Genomic DNA, 19,084 nt, shown 5'->3' with positions numbered 1-19,084 from the left:
AAATTCTAGCAAGGATATGACAGGAAAACAAGGGCTACCTTTTGCAAATTAGTGAGCAGGCCAGAAAGCCTCTATTTCCGCTCTCAGAAAACATTTTTTCAATTCACCTCTCCTAGGTGATTGTGTCTGGGGCCTACTGGAAAGAGTAGAATTCTTTCAAACGTTGGTTCTATTAAACTATACTTCATTTCATGACTATAAACAGTTGATGCAACATCTTTACTGCCTTCAGTTTAAAAAATGCAGACTCAAGAAGAGAAACAAGCCCATCCGGCATGGCTAAGTGATTGAGCATCAACCTATGAACCAAGAGGTCACAGTTCAATTCCCAGTCAGGGCACGTGCCTGGGTTGTGGGCTCAATCCCCACTGTGGGGCATGCAGGTGGCAGCCAATCAATGATTCTCTCTCATCAGTGATGTTTCTATCTCTCTCTCCATTTCCTTTCCTCTCTGAAATCAATAATAAAAATATATATATATTTTTAAATTTAAGTAAGAGAAACAAGTTCCATAAACTGGTTTTTGCTAAAGATTATAAAACTAACTTAGCATTAAGAGAATTTTTATCCAGTTCATTTCTCTTGGCACAGTTTCACACAGATGATCCAGTGCACAAATATAGAAGCCAAAGAAGAATTTATGTCCTTTGCCAAATATTAGGATAATTAAGATTGGCAGAACTAAGCTAAAAAACAATGATTTTTCTCTAGGCAAACACTGGATAAGTGATTCTTAAAGTATGGATTGCAATAAACAAGTAGTGTCCTTTGGGTAATAAACAACTAATATTTTCACAGCTCTATCCCTGTGCCTTTATTCTCTGCAGTAGCAAATGATATGTATAAGAAATACATCAAAAGACCTTAATTTAAATCAGAAGCTCTTCCCCTTACTAGATGTTTAATCTTGGGCAAGTCATCTATAATAATAAAAGCGTAATATACTAATTAGACCAGATGTCCTTCCAGACGAAGCTGGGCTGCAAGGGAAGCCCAGGTCCCAGGTGCCAGAGGGAAGCCGGTGCCGGCAGCCAGGGGAAGGATGGTCTATTCTTGCATGAATTTCATGCATCGGGCCTCTAGTCTTATCACAATAATCTTATACTGAGCTCTTACTATATGCATCTATAGACTATGGGCATCCTTCTCTGTGATATCACAAATTATCATATTTCATGCTTTACCTTATTCAACTATACCCCCTCCCCCAAATGCTATGAGGTAGTTACTTTAATTATCCCCATTTTACAGATGAAGTAACAGGCTCCGAGAAGTGAAGTGACTTCTCAAGGTCAAACTGGGGCTTGAGTTGAACACCCTGATCAAAGGCCCGTGGGTGATCATTAGGCTCTATCCCCTCTCTAAGCATTTTGATTTTCTCATCTATAAAATAGAAATCACGATAATGAAACTCTCAAGATTTTTACAAAGATTAAAAGACAACATTACATGAAATTACATGAAAGCGATCCCTGTTGTTATAGTTCTTGCTGTTCTACAATCTCAGACTCCAGATTAAAGTCCAGGGTAGTGCTTTCATTTCCAATCATGCCTTTGTCCCCCAAATTCACACTTCATCTTATCCTACTGACTCTCTCCTCCCAATATATTTAAGACATTCATTCCTGCACATTTCTGTTTCTCTAGCTGTGTTAGTAAGAGTGCCAATCAATTATTATAATTTCAATAACTGCATAATTCTTTCTCTTGCTTCAGCCTTTTCTCACGCTTGTTGATACATCTTTCTCACACTATCTGATTAATGTATACAAAGTTCCGTGTTCCTATTTCCATGTGTTTTTCTTTATTGCTTATCAGATAAAGATATCTCAATATCATCACCCTGGTATTTGAGGCTCTGGGTCTTTTGGTCCTATTATTACCCATTCAAACTCATTTCTCAGCAGCATCTAAGGGGTTGGAAGGGGACATTTATTTATCTATTGAGTGTCTGTTATGTGCTTGGTGCTGCTGTTATTTGGTGGAAATGATAGGTTTAATGCAAATCAATCAACAGTACAATGAGATACCACCTCATACTTGTAGAATGGTTATTATTAACAAGTGATAACAAGTGTTGGAGAGGTTGAAGAGAGAGAGAGAGAGAAAAAAACACCCATTCACTGATGGTGGGAATGTAAACTGGTACAGCCACTATGGCAAACAGTATTGGGGTTACTTAAAAAATTAAGGATAGTGTTACCATATAATTCAGCAACCCCTCTTGTGGTGGGTATCACAGGGAAGGGGGGATGAGGGGTAAGGAAGGGTAAAGGGGGACAAATATATGGTGAGGGAAAATGATTTGACTTTGGGTGGTGGGCACACAATGTAATATACAGATCATGTATCATAGAAATGTACACTTGAAAGTTATAGAATCTTATTAAACAATGTCACCCCAATAAATTTAATTTTTAAAAAGATAGGCTTACGCACAGGCCTCATAAAGGAGAGATCAAATAAATACAGACATAGTAAATTACAATTATACAGGAGTGGTAGTATGGGGGTGAAAATTAACCTAGTATAAAGGTTCAGGGAAGGTTCCCTGAGGTAAGCTAAGACCATTCACCTTACATCCCACTACCATGAACTTGATTGCTTCTTTCCTCCCTCAAAAAACTCCCCATTCTTCTCATGCAAATCCAGCTAACCAATTTGTCTTCCTCAGGATGCAGTTCAAGTCCTACTTACAAAATGTTAAGTATTGCTAACTTCTCTAGACTCCAAAGGTCATAATAAGTTTTCTTAAAATCTTAATGCGTTTGTGGTTTTTTGTTCCTGCTATCAAAGTTGATCATGTAATAGGTTATGGATCAAGTACAGAATATCTTGCCCCCACAACTTGATTGCTGATATGTTTTTTTTGTCTAAAAATCCTGTGTTCTCCTTTAAATTCCACATAGTGCTATAATAAGTGTTTGCTTAAAGAATAGCTGAGTGCCCAGGGGATGTGCACAGCTAGATGTTTAGAAATCTATGTAAGAAAAGTAGGCATCAGATTCATGGCTCTAATACCTTAGGCAATATTGTGAATGTCTGAGATTAACCTAATCCCACTCTTGTTCGTTTGCTTTAGTTTTTACTGGAGCTTAAATGTGATAGTTTACATTAACATTGCAGAAAAACTCCTTATTATTCTGGAGGTTTGTCTATATTACCTAACGTTAACACAGAATTCATAATATCCCCCAAACTGAACCTGCCTATGAAAATTGCTGATCACTATCATTTACCTTACAGATTACATATATTTAATGTCAAATTTCCACATGAAACTAAAGATACACCAACAAGTAAAGACCTTACATTTTAGCTCTTGGCATGCCTCTGAAAAAAAAAATGTAATCCATGTAAAAAGTTGTGGTTCCCTTCCCCTCTCCCCCTGGTTTTCAGAGCTCTGCTTAGCATGCAATCTTATAAACAGCTAATTAAAGCTACAGGATTCAATGGAGGTGAGTGGAATTTTCAAAGCAGATCAGCTTCTATTTTGCTACAAATTTTTTTTTCCAGAGTAAATAGTGTTAGAGCTGTGTAGAATGGTGTATGAGAGTTTAGGTATGCCATGATGTCCTCAATTTCATTTGTTGTTGTTTCCTGTGGGATAAATGTCATCACTTAATGCTATTAATATGAGAGGAATTCTGGCTGAACCCCACTTATTTTTCCCCCTTTACTCCACTCTCACTCTTAGAAAAACTATATTCAAAATAACGATCCAATGATATAAAGCTGCTTCTCCATAGAATCCTTGTGTGTGGTCTTAAGCTTTTCAAACCACAGGAGCATTACATCTATATTTTTAGTATCTGACTTCCACCCTTTAAACAAGATGTCTTTTCAATGAAAATGACAAACTAATAACCTGCACAAGAGGCAAACTTTCTGGCCCCAACTATGCCCCTGTTTTTCATTGACTTAGTAGTCAATTTGAACAGGTTCTTTCTATTTCTAGCCTGCATGTATTACACCAAATTTGTTCATTTATTCAACAAATACTTGTTGAGTGACTACTAAGTGCCAGGCAATATTCCAGAGAGTAGTTCAGTGAGCTCTGCCTACAGCAAGGTAAGTTTTTCTAATAGAGATGAGTGATTCTGTTTGACAGATAGCCTGGTGAATAGGAAGAGGATTTTGATGGTAAGACCAAATTAAATCTTGACTTCAATACTTACCTAATGAGAACTGTCACTAAAACCCCGAAAATAAATATCTTTATCTATAAAACAATAATCGTTGAAAAAATGCTAACTGATACCTCCAGTTGCAGGTACTGGACTAGATGCTAGGAATGCAGTATGGCCCCAAGCACATAAGTTCTCTGGCATGATGGACCTGAATAATTTACACATGTTTAGTACACACTACTACTGTACCACTGACTCTTGTTAGTCTGTATAGTGGTTTTAAAATGTGTCCTCAGAATCATTGGCACTTTTTCCTTCAAAAAATGAAGCCTAGTTCCCCTGCCCTTGACTATGGGCCAGGCTTAGTGACTTGTTTCTAATGAACAGATGTGGCGGAAGTGATGCTCTGAGGTCAGATCATAAAAAGGATAGCATCTGCCTGACTGTTCCTTGGGTTACTCGCTCTGGGAGAAGCCAGATGCCACGTCATGAGAGCACTGAAACAGCCTGCAGGGAGAAACTGAGAACTCTCACCAACAGTCAGCACCAACTCGCTTGTCTTATGAGCAGTCCACCTTGGAAACAGACCATCTAGCCCTAGTCAAGCCGTCATATGAGGGCAGCCCTGCACCAAATCTACAGTCTCATGAGAGACTCCAAGCCAAAACTGCACAGCTAAACCACTCCCAAATTTCTGACCCATAGAACTGGAGGCAAATAAATGCTGATTGTTGTTGCCACTCAATTTTGGGAGGCAATTTGTTATAGAGCAATAGATAACTAATAAAGCCTGTGATAGAAAAATCTGGATGGAGCTAAACAGTTATGGTGGAAAACCTTTCAAACTTCTTTTAGTTTACCTCTCATGTTAGAAAAAAGTAAATAACTTCTCATAGACTTTCAATGTTTCTATGACTACAGAAAAATACCCAAACTCTTAGTATTGAAAACCCTATATGATTGACCCTACTACACTTGATCTCCTCTACTCTCCAGCACAAACTTTGTTTTGGCCAGACAACTCTACTATCCTCAGCCAGTTAGTGACCCTGAGGGCTCCTGCCTCCAAGGTTTTGATCATGACCTTGCTCTCTCTTGAAGGACACCTTTCTTCTTGTTGCATTTTTCATTTTTTTTTTTCCTTTCCAAGCTTAACTTAAGTCCTGGAGTAATTCTTGATGACACTAATTGATAGCAATCTCTTCCTTTTTAAAACTTATAATTGTTTTTACTACCAATGCTGCTTATTTAATACTTATTTTCTTAAGTATTTGCACTGTTGTTACACATCACTTTTAATTAATGAATAAATATCTGAGTTTCTATTACATATAAAATCCTGTGCCAAGAGCTATATTTAACACTTTTACTTTAGTTGTATTTAACTTTTTATTTTTAAAGTCTATTATGGCAAATAACTTTTTATGTGTGTTTCTTCAACCAGCATTAGATTCCAAGCAACATGAGGATGGAAAGCAGACCTCGTCTTTACAGCTGTAGGCACATCCTTGTAGAATATAAAGCATCTTTTTACCATCTCACATAGAGCAGCAATTTCAAAATAATGAAATGATTTTTTTATATTTTCTCATTCTCCTGATATTTATGAAACTAGAAGCATAGTGATACAATGTTAGAATATGAAGTAGCATTTGTTTAAGTGGAACTGGGCTCCCCTGGGCAGGTAACTTAACCATGAAATCATCTTGGAAAAACACCTGTGCATAAAAATTCAGGAAATTATGAACACTTCCTTCTTTAGTAACCAAGCTGGCAGTACATTCTGAGAGGAGGCATTCTCCTCTCAACTGTCCTGAAAATGGTGTCAACATAAGACATGAAAATGGTATGAGACTGCTGACATCCTGAGGATTGCCCTGAAAGAGCCAGGGTTAAGTGCTGCAATGTAGTTCAGGCAAAAGCAAATTCTTCCCTGAACTTACTCAAATAAATAAATCCATTTGTTGGTTCACTTTAACTGCAGTGAGCTAGTAAAAACTGCAACTGCTTTAAGTAAGAAAAGCTAGTTGAAAAGAAAGGAAGAGGTCACTCTCAAACTTTAACTTGCTTAAGAATTTCCTGCCCTAGCTGGCGTGGCTCAGTGGATAGAGTGTTGGCCTGCGAACTGAAGGATTGCAGGTTCAATTCCAGTCAAGGGCATATGCCTGGGTTGTGGGCTTGATCCCCAGTAGAGGGCATGCAGGAGGCAGCCGATCGATGATTCTCTCTCATCATTGATGTTTCTATCTCTCTCTCACCCTCTCACTTCCTCTATGAAATCAATAAAAAAATATTTTTTAAAAAGTATTTCCCACTCAATTACCATCAGCCCATCCTCATCACCTCATCTCCACCAGCTTCTCCACCAAATGCCCATTCAAAAAGCTTAGGGTAGCCTAGCCAGGGTGCCTCAGTGGTTGAGCATTGACCTATGAACCAGGAGGTCATGGTTCAACTCTAGTCAGGGCACATGCCCATGCCCAGGTTGAGGGCTTTATCCTCAGTGAGGAGTGTGCAAGAGGCAGCTGATCAATGATTCTCTCATCACTGATGTTTCTATCTCTCTCCCTATTCCTTCCTCTCTGAAATCAATAAAAATATATATATTTTAAAAATCCTAGCTAAGAACCTGGAATCCACATCTTTCAAGAAGCTTATTTTAATGTGTTTAAGTAACATAGAGTGGGTATATCTGTTTGTAAATTTCAAAGATAGAGAAGAGGCAAAGGGGAAAAATACTGGTAATGTGGTATAAAACCTGTATTATTTTCTCTTTAGTTAGCTGCATTTCCACTCCCAAAATTTGTTGTGTTAATTGTGTTGATCCATCTGGACAGTATGAAATTAGGAGGCTATGGTTAGCTGTGCATTGAAAACCCCATATCATAAAAAGTAACTCTATTCTTTAAAGAAATTTGGATAGAAATATCTAGAAAGAAAGTCAGGGAGTGAAGGAGGAGGTTTAAAAAATTCTGAGAAATAGCTAGCTGTGATGGAGAAGTCTACAGACATTTTAACCCCATAGCATTCCCTGTATCTGGGCTCTCTGGCTCTTAACTTCAAGGGCATATTGGAAATATCAGCTGATATTGGCAACTTCAGCAAGTAACATTGCTATACTTGAGAGGGTTTTAGAAATAATCAATTATTTATCTTTTCATACAGACTTGGGAGTAAGATATGGAAGGAGAGGAGTCAGGACAAGTTGGAAGCTACCAGGATATTTGATTGAGGAGGAGAAGATGGAAGTGGAATAAGCAGACCTTTCTTGCACCTCCTCCTAGGACCAGACCGGAAATAAAACTAAATTAGGGAATATTCACCCAGAGGAAGAAACTTATAACAAGGAAGGGCAGAAACCACCTGGACACTGCCCTGCACAACAACTCACACAATGTGGTCAGGGATGAGCCTCACAGTCAGTCAGCCTGATCCCACCCATGATTGGAACACCCACAATCAAGACCCAATTACAACAGGAGAGCCCAAATAACAAGGGACATTCTAGAGCACCCAGCTCAGGAGATGGAAGAGACTGTTCCTCTGGGTCCCACAAAACACTTACTACATAAAGGCCACCCCACAAAGACGGGGAAGCATTGCAATTTGATCTAATACATAGAAACAAATACAAAGGGACAGCAAAAATGGGGAGACAAAGTAACAACCCCCAAATAAAAGAAAAGGAGGAAACTCCAAAAAAAACGCTAAATGAAATGGAGGCACCTTATCAGATACAAATTTATCATATAGACTTAGATATTAGAGGATCCTATCTGAGAGTAACAGGAGCCCCTCTGCTCTTTTAAAGGAGGGGAAGACAAAAGGAACAAGAAAGAGAAGATGTGGCTCCCAGAGCCAGTATCAGTGAGGCAGTCACCTCTGCGAAGCTTGTAAGATAGATCATCAAAAGTAGAGATGATGTAGAACAGACAGAAAAATAGATCTGCGACTGTACAATCAACAGCTATTCTTTCCTCTTTAGTTTTCCCCTTGTTGAAATAAGTTTACTGTAGTTCAAGGAACTTCCGGTTCTGTGATGCAGCTCTTTGTACTAAGCCTGCTGTTAGGCATTAGTTGGGAAATCCTTTTGTCATACTTTCTGGCATTAGGGTGTGTCCATCTGCATTGCATGAGAGAATGATAGAATTTCAAGTCAAGATTGGGGAGAGATGGGCAACTACCCACAGAAGCTGTAGCCATTCCTGTATATTCGTGTGATGGAGCCAATGTTCCCTTCCTCCTGCTGTTTCCTGCAGCTCTGTGCAGAATGCTAGAGGAAGCAAAGTCACAATCTAATCCCAATATCCGTTTCTATGAGTTTCACAGAATTTACCCTCATGTTACCACCTAAGGGTCACCAGTGTTTCCATAAAAGTTGTCAACTACTGACTTGCTGATGGAAGAAGTGATGGGGCTTTCATTGTGAAATTCAAAAGCTATTCTGACATTTTCTGGAACTTAAGCAAGAAGCAGACTGTAAAATCTCTCCCACACAAAAATCTTATGTATGTAGTATTTGTAAGAGCCCTTAGGTGCTCATGATGGAAATTCCCAGGTGGACTTACCTGGGGAGGAGTGAGGGAGCCTTATGTTCATTTCCCCCACCCCCTCAACATTATCATTATGGACATTTTTGATAGCACAGTGAGATTTACCTAGATCTGAGAAGTAAAGATCTAACCAAAACCAACCTAACTTCTTGTCCTTTACTCATCTCATACACTGAGGGATTTTTGTTTGTTTGTTTTTACTATTCATCTTTTGGTGAATTTTGTAATTCAATCACCCATATTAATCTGTACCCAATTCTAACCAATTTATTAAACTCCTATTTTGTTCTCTATGCTAGGAATCATGCTGTATCTAATATGAGTGTGGTGTTATGATGTGAATTCTGCTATTCATGTTCTGTCTCTCCAACGAATGAGTCAAGATTAAAGCATAAAACACTCAAAGATCACTATAATACAATACATCAACAAGAGAGATAGAAAGGAGAACTAATTGGAGTTTGAATGATGAGGGAAAGCCGAAAGGTAAGCCTGGGATGTGAGCTTGCCTTTAGTAGACATTGAGGATAATTCACAAGCATGCCGATCCAAGCAGGAATGAGTGCTAAGATGTGTGGGACACACTCAGACGCTGCTTCCTGAGGCATGGGCATCACACTGCAGAACAGAAGGAACAGAAAGGTAGATGAATTCTGATTATAAAGGTCTTGAACGTTAAACAAAGAGAAGCTGAAACTTGTTAGGCCCCAAAATTATTTTATAAGGCTATCTGATGAGGGTATTTGAAAAATCTATAGAAGAAATCTAGGCGTGAAACAATGAAATTTTGGAGCGACGGGTGGCAGGAAGGATGAAAAGAAAGGATTCATTTCAGGACGCATTTCACAAGATAGATTCTGATTTTAAGGCTACTAGGAAGGGAGGAGTCAAAGATGACTCAGATATTTCTAACCTGGGAGGTTGCCTAGTGTTGCTGGCATGTGTGAGAATGGAGAAATTGGATGGGGCAATCCCCAGCAGAAGAAGAATGATGATGAGTTCTGGGCTTCCCAGAATAAAATCCAAATTCATTTTGAGCCAATCAAATAGAAATGAAAGTTATTTACTATGGGCCCCTCAACTATTACTATTTATTACTATTACTATTAATTATATCATGAGCGAGCATGGTACATCCAGAATCCTGTCCTCATGCACCTGCCTTCACTTCCATAGAAACACCACCATGCAAAAGTCAGCAGCAAGAGCTGGGCCAGAAGAAACCTCACTCCTCTAACTTTCACAACCATCACAGTGAGATGCCTCATAGACTCCTTCAACTTAAAACTACACAATAGTTTTAACAATTCAGGTAGTGTAGGTATAACATCACGCATGGATCCCACAAACCACCAATTAATCAATAATTTCAATCTTCCTTCTCAATTTTTTCCTGGAGCTGCTGACAAGTAGAAAAACCAATTGAGTTCACTTTTATAGCCACATTCAATCTATGATAGTGCTAATAGGTGGTATGAAGTAGAAAAAGGAGATGCTATAAATTCTAATGAGCCAGACCTTAGTATTTCCATTGTTGGCACTCATTACCATATAAAACCACTCCACTCCAAGTAAAAACTCTATGGTTAAATTTCAGAATCGGGCACAGAGTAACTATGTGATCGTTGGTAAATTACTTAACATTTCTGCACCTCAGTTTTGTCATCTTTACAATGGGGACAATCAAATTACATAGTTCAAAGAGATGATGTGTCTGTAACTAAGGAAATATATGCAAAGTAGTTAGCATAGTGTCTGACACATGGTAAAGTATTCAATAAATGTTCACCCCTATGATTATTTTTATTTGTCCCTGAAGACAAAAGGTATGCTTAGAGGTCAAAAGACATACTAAGAATGTCAATCTTCTGTTGACCAAAGCCACTGAGTCACATCTGGATGGATGGTATTCAGTATAACCTTGTGATAACACAAATTTGGATATAATTCAATTACTAGCTGGCTTCTGCCTTCTACCAGCCCCTATTTTCAGATGTAGGATGGGCAAAATTTCTTATGTTCTGAAGGGGGCGGGGTACTAGAAAGTAACAGCCTCAAGATAGTTGGGGTTTAATTCAGTGTGCGGCTATACTTGTACAGAATAACTTCCACTGTGCTTTTAGTGATATTTTCTACCACTTATAAAATATTGTTTTTCATTAACTTCGTAAAAATGCGACTCCTTGTTTGGCAGAACTGCATTTTTGGAGTCCACTTATCTTATTATGGCAGGGTTTTACTGTTCTTAAAAGTAGTCAGCGCCACAGTAATTAGGAACTTCTCGCCTGCATTTTCAGAGGTACAAATGTATTAAAAGGAGACAAAATTAACTCACTGCACATTACTGCTTGGCTTAGTCTAAATGCATTTTGGAGGGTTTTGTTTTGTTTTGTTTGCCTTTGCTCCTGAGCATGGTATTTTGGCTTTAAGTTTGCCTCTTGACAAGACACTGCATGTGGAGATTGTAAGAGGTTGGAATTAATCCAAACTTGCAGCCTCAGCTCATTTCCCCTCCGTGAATGAGAGGCAGCGGGCCCTGCCTGCCAGACTTTGGAAGCTTTCTTTACCTGGAACTCATCTGCCGAGGCCAGTTACCTAAGCTGTTGGTGGCAGCACAAAAGGGAGTAAGTGAAAGCAGATGATGCCAAAAAGGAAACATTTTGCTCTGGACTGGTGCTTACTGTGGCCAAGGCTGCAGCAGCTTCCTTTGATTTATCAGTCCTACAAACCCGCCCGGCCATTCTGAGAGTAGAATGTGCCCACAAGATGACAAATCCCGTTCTCACCACAGCTGAGTTTCAGCTGGGGTGTAGTCTGAAGTTTCATCTTCATTTCTCTGTTGCCCAACTAGCACTGAAGACGTCACTGTAGCCCAGAAAGGAGTTTAACTCTGTCAAGGGGACCTGATTTCTATGGAACTACAATTACAGTGGCTCACGCAGAATTCTACATGAATACTAATATTTAGGATAACTCTGATACACACATTGGAATGTACCTCTTCCTTATATCTTTTGATTTCATGATACAGAGAAGAGTTTGTATTCCTAATTTCTATTTTTTAGTCTACTCTTTCAAACTTAAGTAATGCAACATGAGAAATTAGTACTGACTACTAGATGTAAAAAATATGAGTCCATGGGCTGAAAACCAGATTCTGGAGCCTATGTTCAAATCCTGACATCACCACTTATTACCTGTGCAATCTTGATCAAGTCACTTAATCTCTGTGCATTGGTGTTCTCAACTGGAAATGAATAACATTGCCATTACCCCTGCTAAGTGCTTGGTGCATAGTCTAAGATCAAGAAATGCTTATTATTAGTAGCTAATTTTAACCTTTTGATATAATGGACATGAGAAACAAAGAAAAATCACAATTACAAAAAAACAATAAAAATACTTAAATTCAAATCGCCATTTTTTTGAAACATCATTTTGAAGTTATTCTCTCTCTACTACAAGAAAGAAGAAAAGGTAACTGTCTATACTAGTTTTAGGTTCTCTAAATTACTCTACAAAATAGCACCTCCAAATATAAAATTATATTTTATACTCTATTGATTGTTTATGATGGGTTGAAATCTTGGACATAATTTGTATGTGGCTCTTTGTATAAGAGGGTAAGATAATTTATAAATCTCATGGACAAAGAATAAATAAAGGTAGTTTTCAAAACCTTTCTCTTCTAGCCCACATGATTGACTTTTGGCCAATTACAATCTTCCTGGGTCCCAGTGTTCTCATCTGTAAAGTGATAGAGTTCCTTCCAAGTCTAATAACAAACCAATAAACTATATGTTAGACTGAGTCTTATAGACCTGAGAGACTAGAAAAATATATTCACTGTTTGAACTTTCCTATAACTTTGTTCTCTCCTACCCACAAACATACATATAACCACCTCATAGCTAATTATTATTAGAGTATGATAATAACTACCTCATAGCTAATTATTATTAGAGTATGATAATGGGTCCATGATAAAAGTTGGTATTCATCTTCTTTTGGGTATCGTGTTTTTCCAGATCCTTTTAGATTAGGTCTATAAAGCATTTGTCACAGAGTTGTTCTATTCTTTTTTTCTTTGTTTGTTAGTGGAATTGTAAGGGGTTTGCATCATTTTCGCCATGAATCTCTAAAGTCTATTAGCTAGTACCAATTAGAATAAGACTACGCACTCACACATCTTATATTTATCTTTTGGAAGCTTATAAAAGGAACTTTATATAACTGAATATCCTTATAAAACAATAAATTGGTGAAAATAAGTGGAGGAAAAGAGATATAAACTCCTCTATCACTATCATTAACAAATTGATAATTAGCATCTTAAACCAGGATAGTTCAAACAGTGTTTGTCCTTACATAATGAATGCATTACTTCTGAAGTCTATGCTACTTAAGATATGCAAGAATATTAATTCTAATGTATACAATAGAATTAATCTTCTATAAAGAATTAATGTACATACAATATGATGAGAACAAAATTATGCTGTTTTTATAACCAAATAAAATCTCATCAACAACTCTACATAATTACCTGTGCAAAAGTCCTTTAGAAATGATGAAGTACTATTAAAATAAAAGGAATTATTTATTCTAGCACCAAAAGTTTAAATATTTTACACTAATTGACTGGATATTTTCTTTTGAAATATTCTATTGTGCATGATTTAAGTAGATTCCACCATGGCTCTCATCTTATTTCTTAGGACTGAGTGATTGAAAAGCAATACTGTTTTTAGTGTCAATAGCTCATTATTCTGTTTACAAATAATTCAGCATAGTATTCTTTTATATAGCATACTGTATGCTCATAGTTTATCTGAAATACAATCTGATTTACAGAAACTTGATCAATTAGGATCTTTATAACTTTTGTAAAACATAAAGCATCTCACCTGACTTCTACTTAAGTAAAAGGGTTTATTTAAGTAAAATAGTTTATAAGTATTTCTTATAAAAATACTTAAGTATTACTACTGAGAAAATTAGCTCCAAAGTTTAAGAACAAAAGCAAAAACAACATTGGTCAAATCATTGGGGTTAAAAAGCTCACCTCCCTCAGTTCTAAGGACTTGTCTGAATTTTTTCTGCATTTTCATTCTGGGGCATTAAGCCCAATTTATAACTTGGCAATGACTAAATGTAACTAAAATAACACTAATTGGAAACCAATCCTCTCAAACTGTGTTGATACATTTGTACCATTCCAGTATCTGCCCTGAGGAGAGAGAATAGATTTTTTTGTGGAACTCTGGATTTCATTCATTCCGTTGATCAAATACCAGTCTATAGTTTCTGCTACAGCACAAAAGTAAACAATGATCTAGCTGAGACTACTGCTTGTTTGTGTGTGCAGACCATGGTGACATCTATGAGATGAATAATGAATGAGTCCATGTTTTACAGATAAAGCACAGCTCCTTCATGCTTTGTATTTTTCTAAATAAATATTACAGGCCCATCTTTGTTGTGAATTCAAAAATATGGAAAAAAACATACCAAGTATTTATATAAATGCTTTCAAGAGGAAACCCTATTTAAAAAAATTAGAATAAAACACTAAAGTAGTATCAAAATATTTTTAACTACAATTCAAAAGTTAGGGGGAAAAATTCTCATTTACTTACAAGTTGGTTTTGCTCTTGGAGGAAATTTGGTCCGGGTAATAGCCAAAATTATAAAAATAATGACTGGCCATAAAATCAAGACAAGTGTCCAAAGCTGCAAAATAATGATAAGAAAAAAAATTAATTATATTGCTGAACCAAAAAACCTGACAAGAAATACATCATTCTATAACATTCCAACACAAAACAAGTATTTGCCTGTAAATATTATTAATAAAAAAAGAAATGAGGGCATTTTTTAAATGAAAGAGATCTAGAAATGAACACAAGATTTTTTCCAAGCTTAAAACCTTAAAATGATCTTCTGAAGACCCCTTTCCAGTCACCTCTCATGACTACCCTAAGAGTGATGATATTAAAATTCAAATCTGATCAGTAAGTTCTTAACTTAAAATCCATTGTTTTCCCAGTTGCTTGTTGGATAAGGCTCAGCATTCTAAACAGGGCATACAAAACCTAACAGGATTGTAGCGTAGACCTCTTTTACCAATTCCAAAGTCAACATTTTATGCGCAGCCAACAAGGTTAGTGGGTGACATTGAATAATGGTTCAATAGACATCATTGAACAAATAAATAAATGAATAATTGAGTCAATGAGTAAGTGAGTAAACAGGAACTCCAAGTTTTATGCAACACCCCCCAGCATACCTCTATAAATAGCATCTTGTGTCTGCTTCTATCACAGAACATAACATACTCTTACCATCAAAATTTTTCTGCCTGACTCACAAAATAAGTTGGCAACTCTTTTATGGCAGGAACAGTGTCTTATAGATCCCTGAATTTTCACTGGTACAAAATAAATATTTAAAAATGTATACTGATACTGCATTAAATTTCTATCAGAGAACTTCACTGTAAGACACTTCCATGCAGACATGATGTGTTGTGTAAGACATCAACTGCTTAATATTTTACATACCTATAAAATTTTTCAAACATGCATTCACAAAAAAACATTAATTGTGGTATGCAAACAGTTATAGCACACAAACCAAACTGTACCGAACAAACCTTGCCTAGACTTAATAAAGTAAAACTTGGAACTCTGTTTCTTCCTGGTTATGCAATCAGACTTATTATCATTCCTCCCCCACTTTTCAGAGACAGCTTGCTTCTGCCAAATCTCAAGCCACTGCCTGGAGCTCTTTGATTCTCCAAAACAATCTAGACCCATTCAAGTATTGATCCTTAGGAAACTCCTGATCTCAATTCTCTCTGGATATCTCCATTGTGTGTCTAATAGCACTGCTCTCCTTGCGAGCAGACCTGTCACCAACTTCTTAGACTTTGGGTTTAAAAAAAGAAGAAGTTGACTCTTGATGTAAGGAATCCTGAGGTGCTGGGTTTGGTCATAGCTGAAAAGCTCCCAGACTGACCAAACAGCCTAACCTATACAGCGCTTCTCAAGTACTAATGTGCATACCACGTCACCTAGGGTCATGTATGCATGTAGAACAGGATTCAGTAGACCAGAGGCGGAGCCAGAAACGCTGCTTTTCTATTAAGCTCCAGGTGGGTGCTGCTGGTGCTGAGCCCAAGTACCATACTGGGAGTAGAGCAGTTCTAAATGCACACCACCCACCTAACTGGCAGAATTGTTTATAAAGTCCTGGACTATTTTTGTTGGAAAGCTCCCTTGAGATCAATTAATGAATAGAATTCAGGGCATTCATAAACCTGGATAGGGGGGGGAAATCACATTTTTATTTTCTCCAGCTTGTGATTGAAATTTAGCATTTCTATTGATGATGGATGTAATCAACAAACCAGAGTGTGATTAGAAGTACTTGTGACTTGGTCACCAATAGAAACCAGGGATATTTTCAAATAACGTTAGTGTTGTTGTAGAGACCTCCAAGTGCTATTTACAATTATTGTGAAATTAAAATTACAGTAGTTACGGGTTCATAATATTTATTTAGTTAGTTAATGCTATAATAAACACATTGCCGTGTCCTAAATTTGCTTTTAAATACCTTAATAACTGAATTTCAATATAATTTGTTTTATTTGTAATACTACTTATTTTATTGATTTAAAAACATTATTTTAGAAGAGCCATATATTTCACCAGGATGCCAAAGAGATCCATAGCATATTGGAGGTTAAGAAGCCTTGATCTCATCCAACTCCCTTTTTTTCTTTTCTGGGATACAGAAGGTTAGCATAATTATCCAAAGTCACGTACCCAGTTGGGAAGCAGAGCAGGGAACAAGGATCTGAATATCAAAATACTTAGGCTAGGTCTTTTTTAAAATTACCATACTGCTCTGAGAAATAAGTAAGAAAGAATTACAGAAAGTGTATTGCAAAAATATAAGTGCTATAAAAAATATAAAATGTGCCTGGGTTGGCATGGCTCAGTGGTTGAGCATTGACCTATGAACCAGAAGATCATTGTTCGATTCCCAGTCACAGCATGTGCCTGGATTTCAGGCTTGATCCCCACTGTGGGGAGTGCAGGAGGCATTCATTCAATGATTCTCTCTCATCATTGATGTTTTTCTTTCTCTCCTCCCTTCCTCTCTGAAGTCAATAAAAATATTTTTAAATATATTTATATATATATATATATATATATATGTATTTATATATCCTATATAATAAAGAGGTAATATGCAAATTGACCATCACTCTAACACACAAGATGGCCACCCCCATGTGGTCAAAGATGGCCACCCCCATGTGGACACAAGATGGCCACCACAAGATGGCCGGCAGTGGAGGGCAGTTGTGGGTGATCAGGCCAGCAGGGGAGGGCAGTTGGGGGGGACCCAGGCCTGCAGGGAAGGGCAGTTGCGGGGGGACTAGGCCTACAGGGGAGGACAGTTAGGGGGGACCAGGCCTTCAGGGAAGGGCAGTTAGGGGGGACCAGGCTGGCAAGGGAGGGCAGTTAGGCATTGATCAGGCTGGCAGGGGAGTGGTTAGGGGTTGATGAGGCTGGCAGGCAGAAGTGGTTAGGGACAATCAGGCAGGCAGGCAGGCAAACGGTTGGGAGCCAGCAGTCCTGGATTGTGAGAGGGATGTCCCAGATTGGAGAGGGTGCAGGCTGGGCTGAGGGACACACACCCCTCCCCCTTGCATGAATTTCTTGCACTGGGATGTGTTATTATTGTAGCCTGGTGTGATATATTTAAAAATTAAAGTCTATGTTTTAAGGATCCTAGATATGATACAAGTTATCATCTTTATTCAATGTGACTCATTTAAAATGCAGACTATAAAGAATTAAGGTTACAAAAATATAATGTCTATGGATTTATTGGTCTTATATTTGAAGCCATAGTTATTCTTTTTAAAAAAGGATCCATCTGAGTAGGTTTAATGTCCCATAGCTACTTTCAGGAGCATCTATTCATTTTTCTATAGTAACCTCATGAGAATTCAGTGAGAAACTGAGATTAATTACATTCACATTTAAATAAGGAGAATATGTCGTGAGATATCTTTAAGTGGTCTTTTGGTTTATCTAATTTGAAGGCTTTTTTAAAGTTTTATTTTATTGTTTAAAGTATTATGTATAGTAATACATATGTCTCCTTTTTCCCCTATTGATCTCCCTCCCACCCCCACCGGCCAACCCCTGCCCCCTAGCACATGTCCTCACCCCCCTAGTGTCTGTGTCCATTGGTTAGGCTTATACACATGCATACAAGTCCTTTGGTTGATCTCTTACCCCTCCCCTGCCTTCCCACTGAAGCTTGGCAGTCTGTTTGATGCTTCTTTGTCTCTATATCTATTTTTGTTAATCAGTTTATACATAATGTTCATTATATTACACAAATGAGTGAGATCATGTGATCTTTATCTTTCTCTGACTGGCTTATTTCACTTAGCATACTGCTCTCCAGTTCCATCCATTCTATTGTGAACGGTAAGAATCCCTTGTTTTTTTATAGCAGCGTAGTTTTCAATTGTGTAAATGTACCACAGTTTTCTAATCTACTCATCAGCTGATGGGCACTTAGGCTGTGTCCAAATCTTAGCTATTGTAAATTGTGCTGCTATGAACATAGGTATGCATATGTCCTTTCTTATTGGTCTTTGTTTTCTTGGGATGTATTTCCAGAAGTGGGATCACTGGGTCAAATGGAAGTTCCATTTTTAATTTTTTGAGGAAACTCCATACTGTTTTCCACAGTGGCTGCACCAGTCTGCATTCCCACCAGCAGGGCAGGAGGGTTCCTTTTTCTCCACATCCTCACCCACTTGTCCTTTGTTGATTTGTTGATGATAGCCATTCTGACAGGTGTGAGATGGTACCACACTATCATTTTGATTTGCAGCTCTCGGATGATTAGTGATTTAGAGCATGTTTTCACATGTCTCTCGGCCTTCTGTATGTCAACTTTCAAAGGGTGCCTAAGTCCTTTGCCCAGTTTTTTATTGGATTCTTTATCTTCTTTTTGTTAAGATGTATGAGTTCCCTATAAATTTGGAGATTAGGCCCTCATTTGATGGCTTCATGAAGAGGTTTTGGTAAATTTTGAAGTTAATTTTTGACACGATTTAAGTCCAGCCCAAAATGTAATCTACTAGTATATCAGTGTAGTTTAAGGCATTTTTGACTCTGTTACAGATAAAAATCACAGCTAGGCCCATAAGCAATTTATTATCACAATATTTCCCCTGGGATTGTAGGTCAGAGAGGTTTGAAGAACATTTCTGAATGCTGCATTTTAGAAGGATAAGAAATACAGAGCCATTCACACTGTGGTCGCAGTAATGTTAAGGCTGACAAGTTAATCACAAAAGTC

At 37.6% G+C, this 19,084-nt stretch overlaps 1 protein-coding gene across 1 annotated transcript in view; it reads right to left on the bottom strand.

Moving 5' to 3' along the window:
- Window positions 1–19,084, bottom strand: part of ABCA12 (ATP binding cassette subfamily A member 12) — a 171,199-nt gene that overhangs the window by 140,055 nt on the left and 12,060 nt on the right. The window contains exon 2 of the mRNA XM_054723042.1: window positions 14,323–14,416. Within this exon, the coding sequence (XP_054579017.1) occupies window positions 14,323–14,416 (94 nt within the window). The remainder of the gene's footprint in view (window positions 1–14,322; window positions 14,417–19,084) is intronic.

This window comes from Eptesicus fuscus, chromosome 11 (assembly GCF_027574615.1).
Source record: "Eptesicus fuscus isolate TK198812 chromosome 11, DD_ASM_mEF_20220401, whole genome shotgun sequence".
NCBI classification, from domain to species: Eukaryota; Metazoa; Chordata; class Mammalia; order Chiroptera; family Vespertilionidae; genus Eptesicus; species Eptesicus fuscus.
The sequence above is the reverse complement of the archived record's forward strand: the minus strand, read 5'-3'. Positions and strand labels throughout refer to the sequence as shown.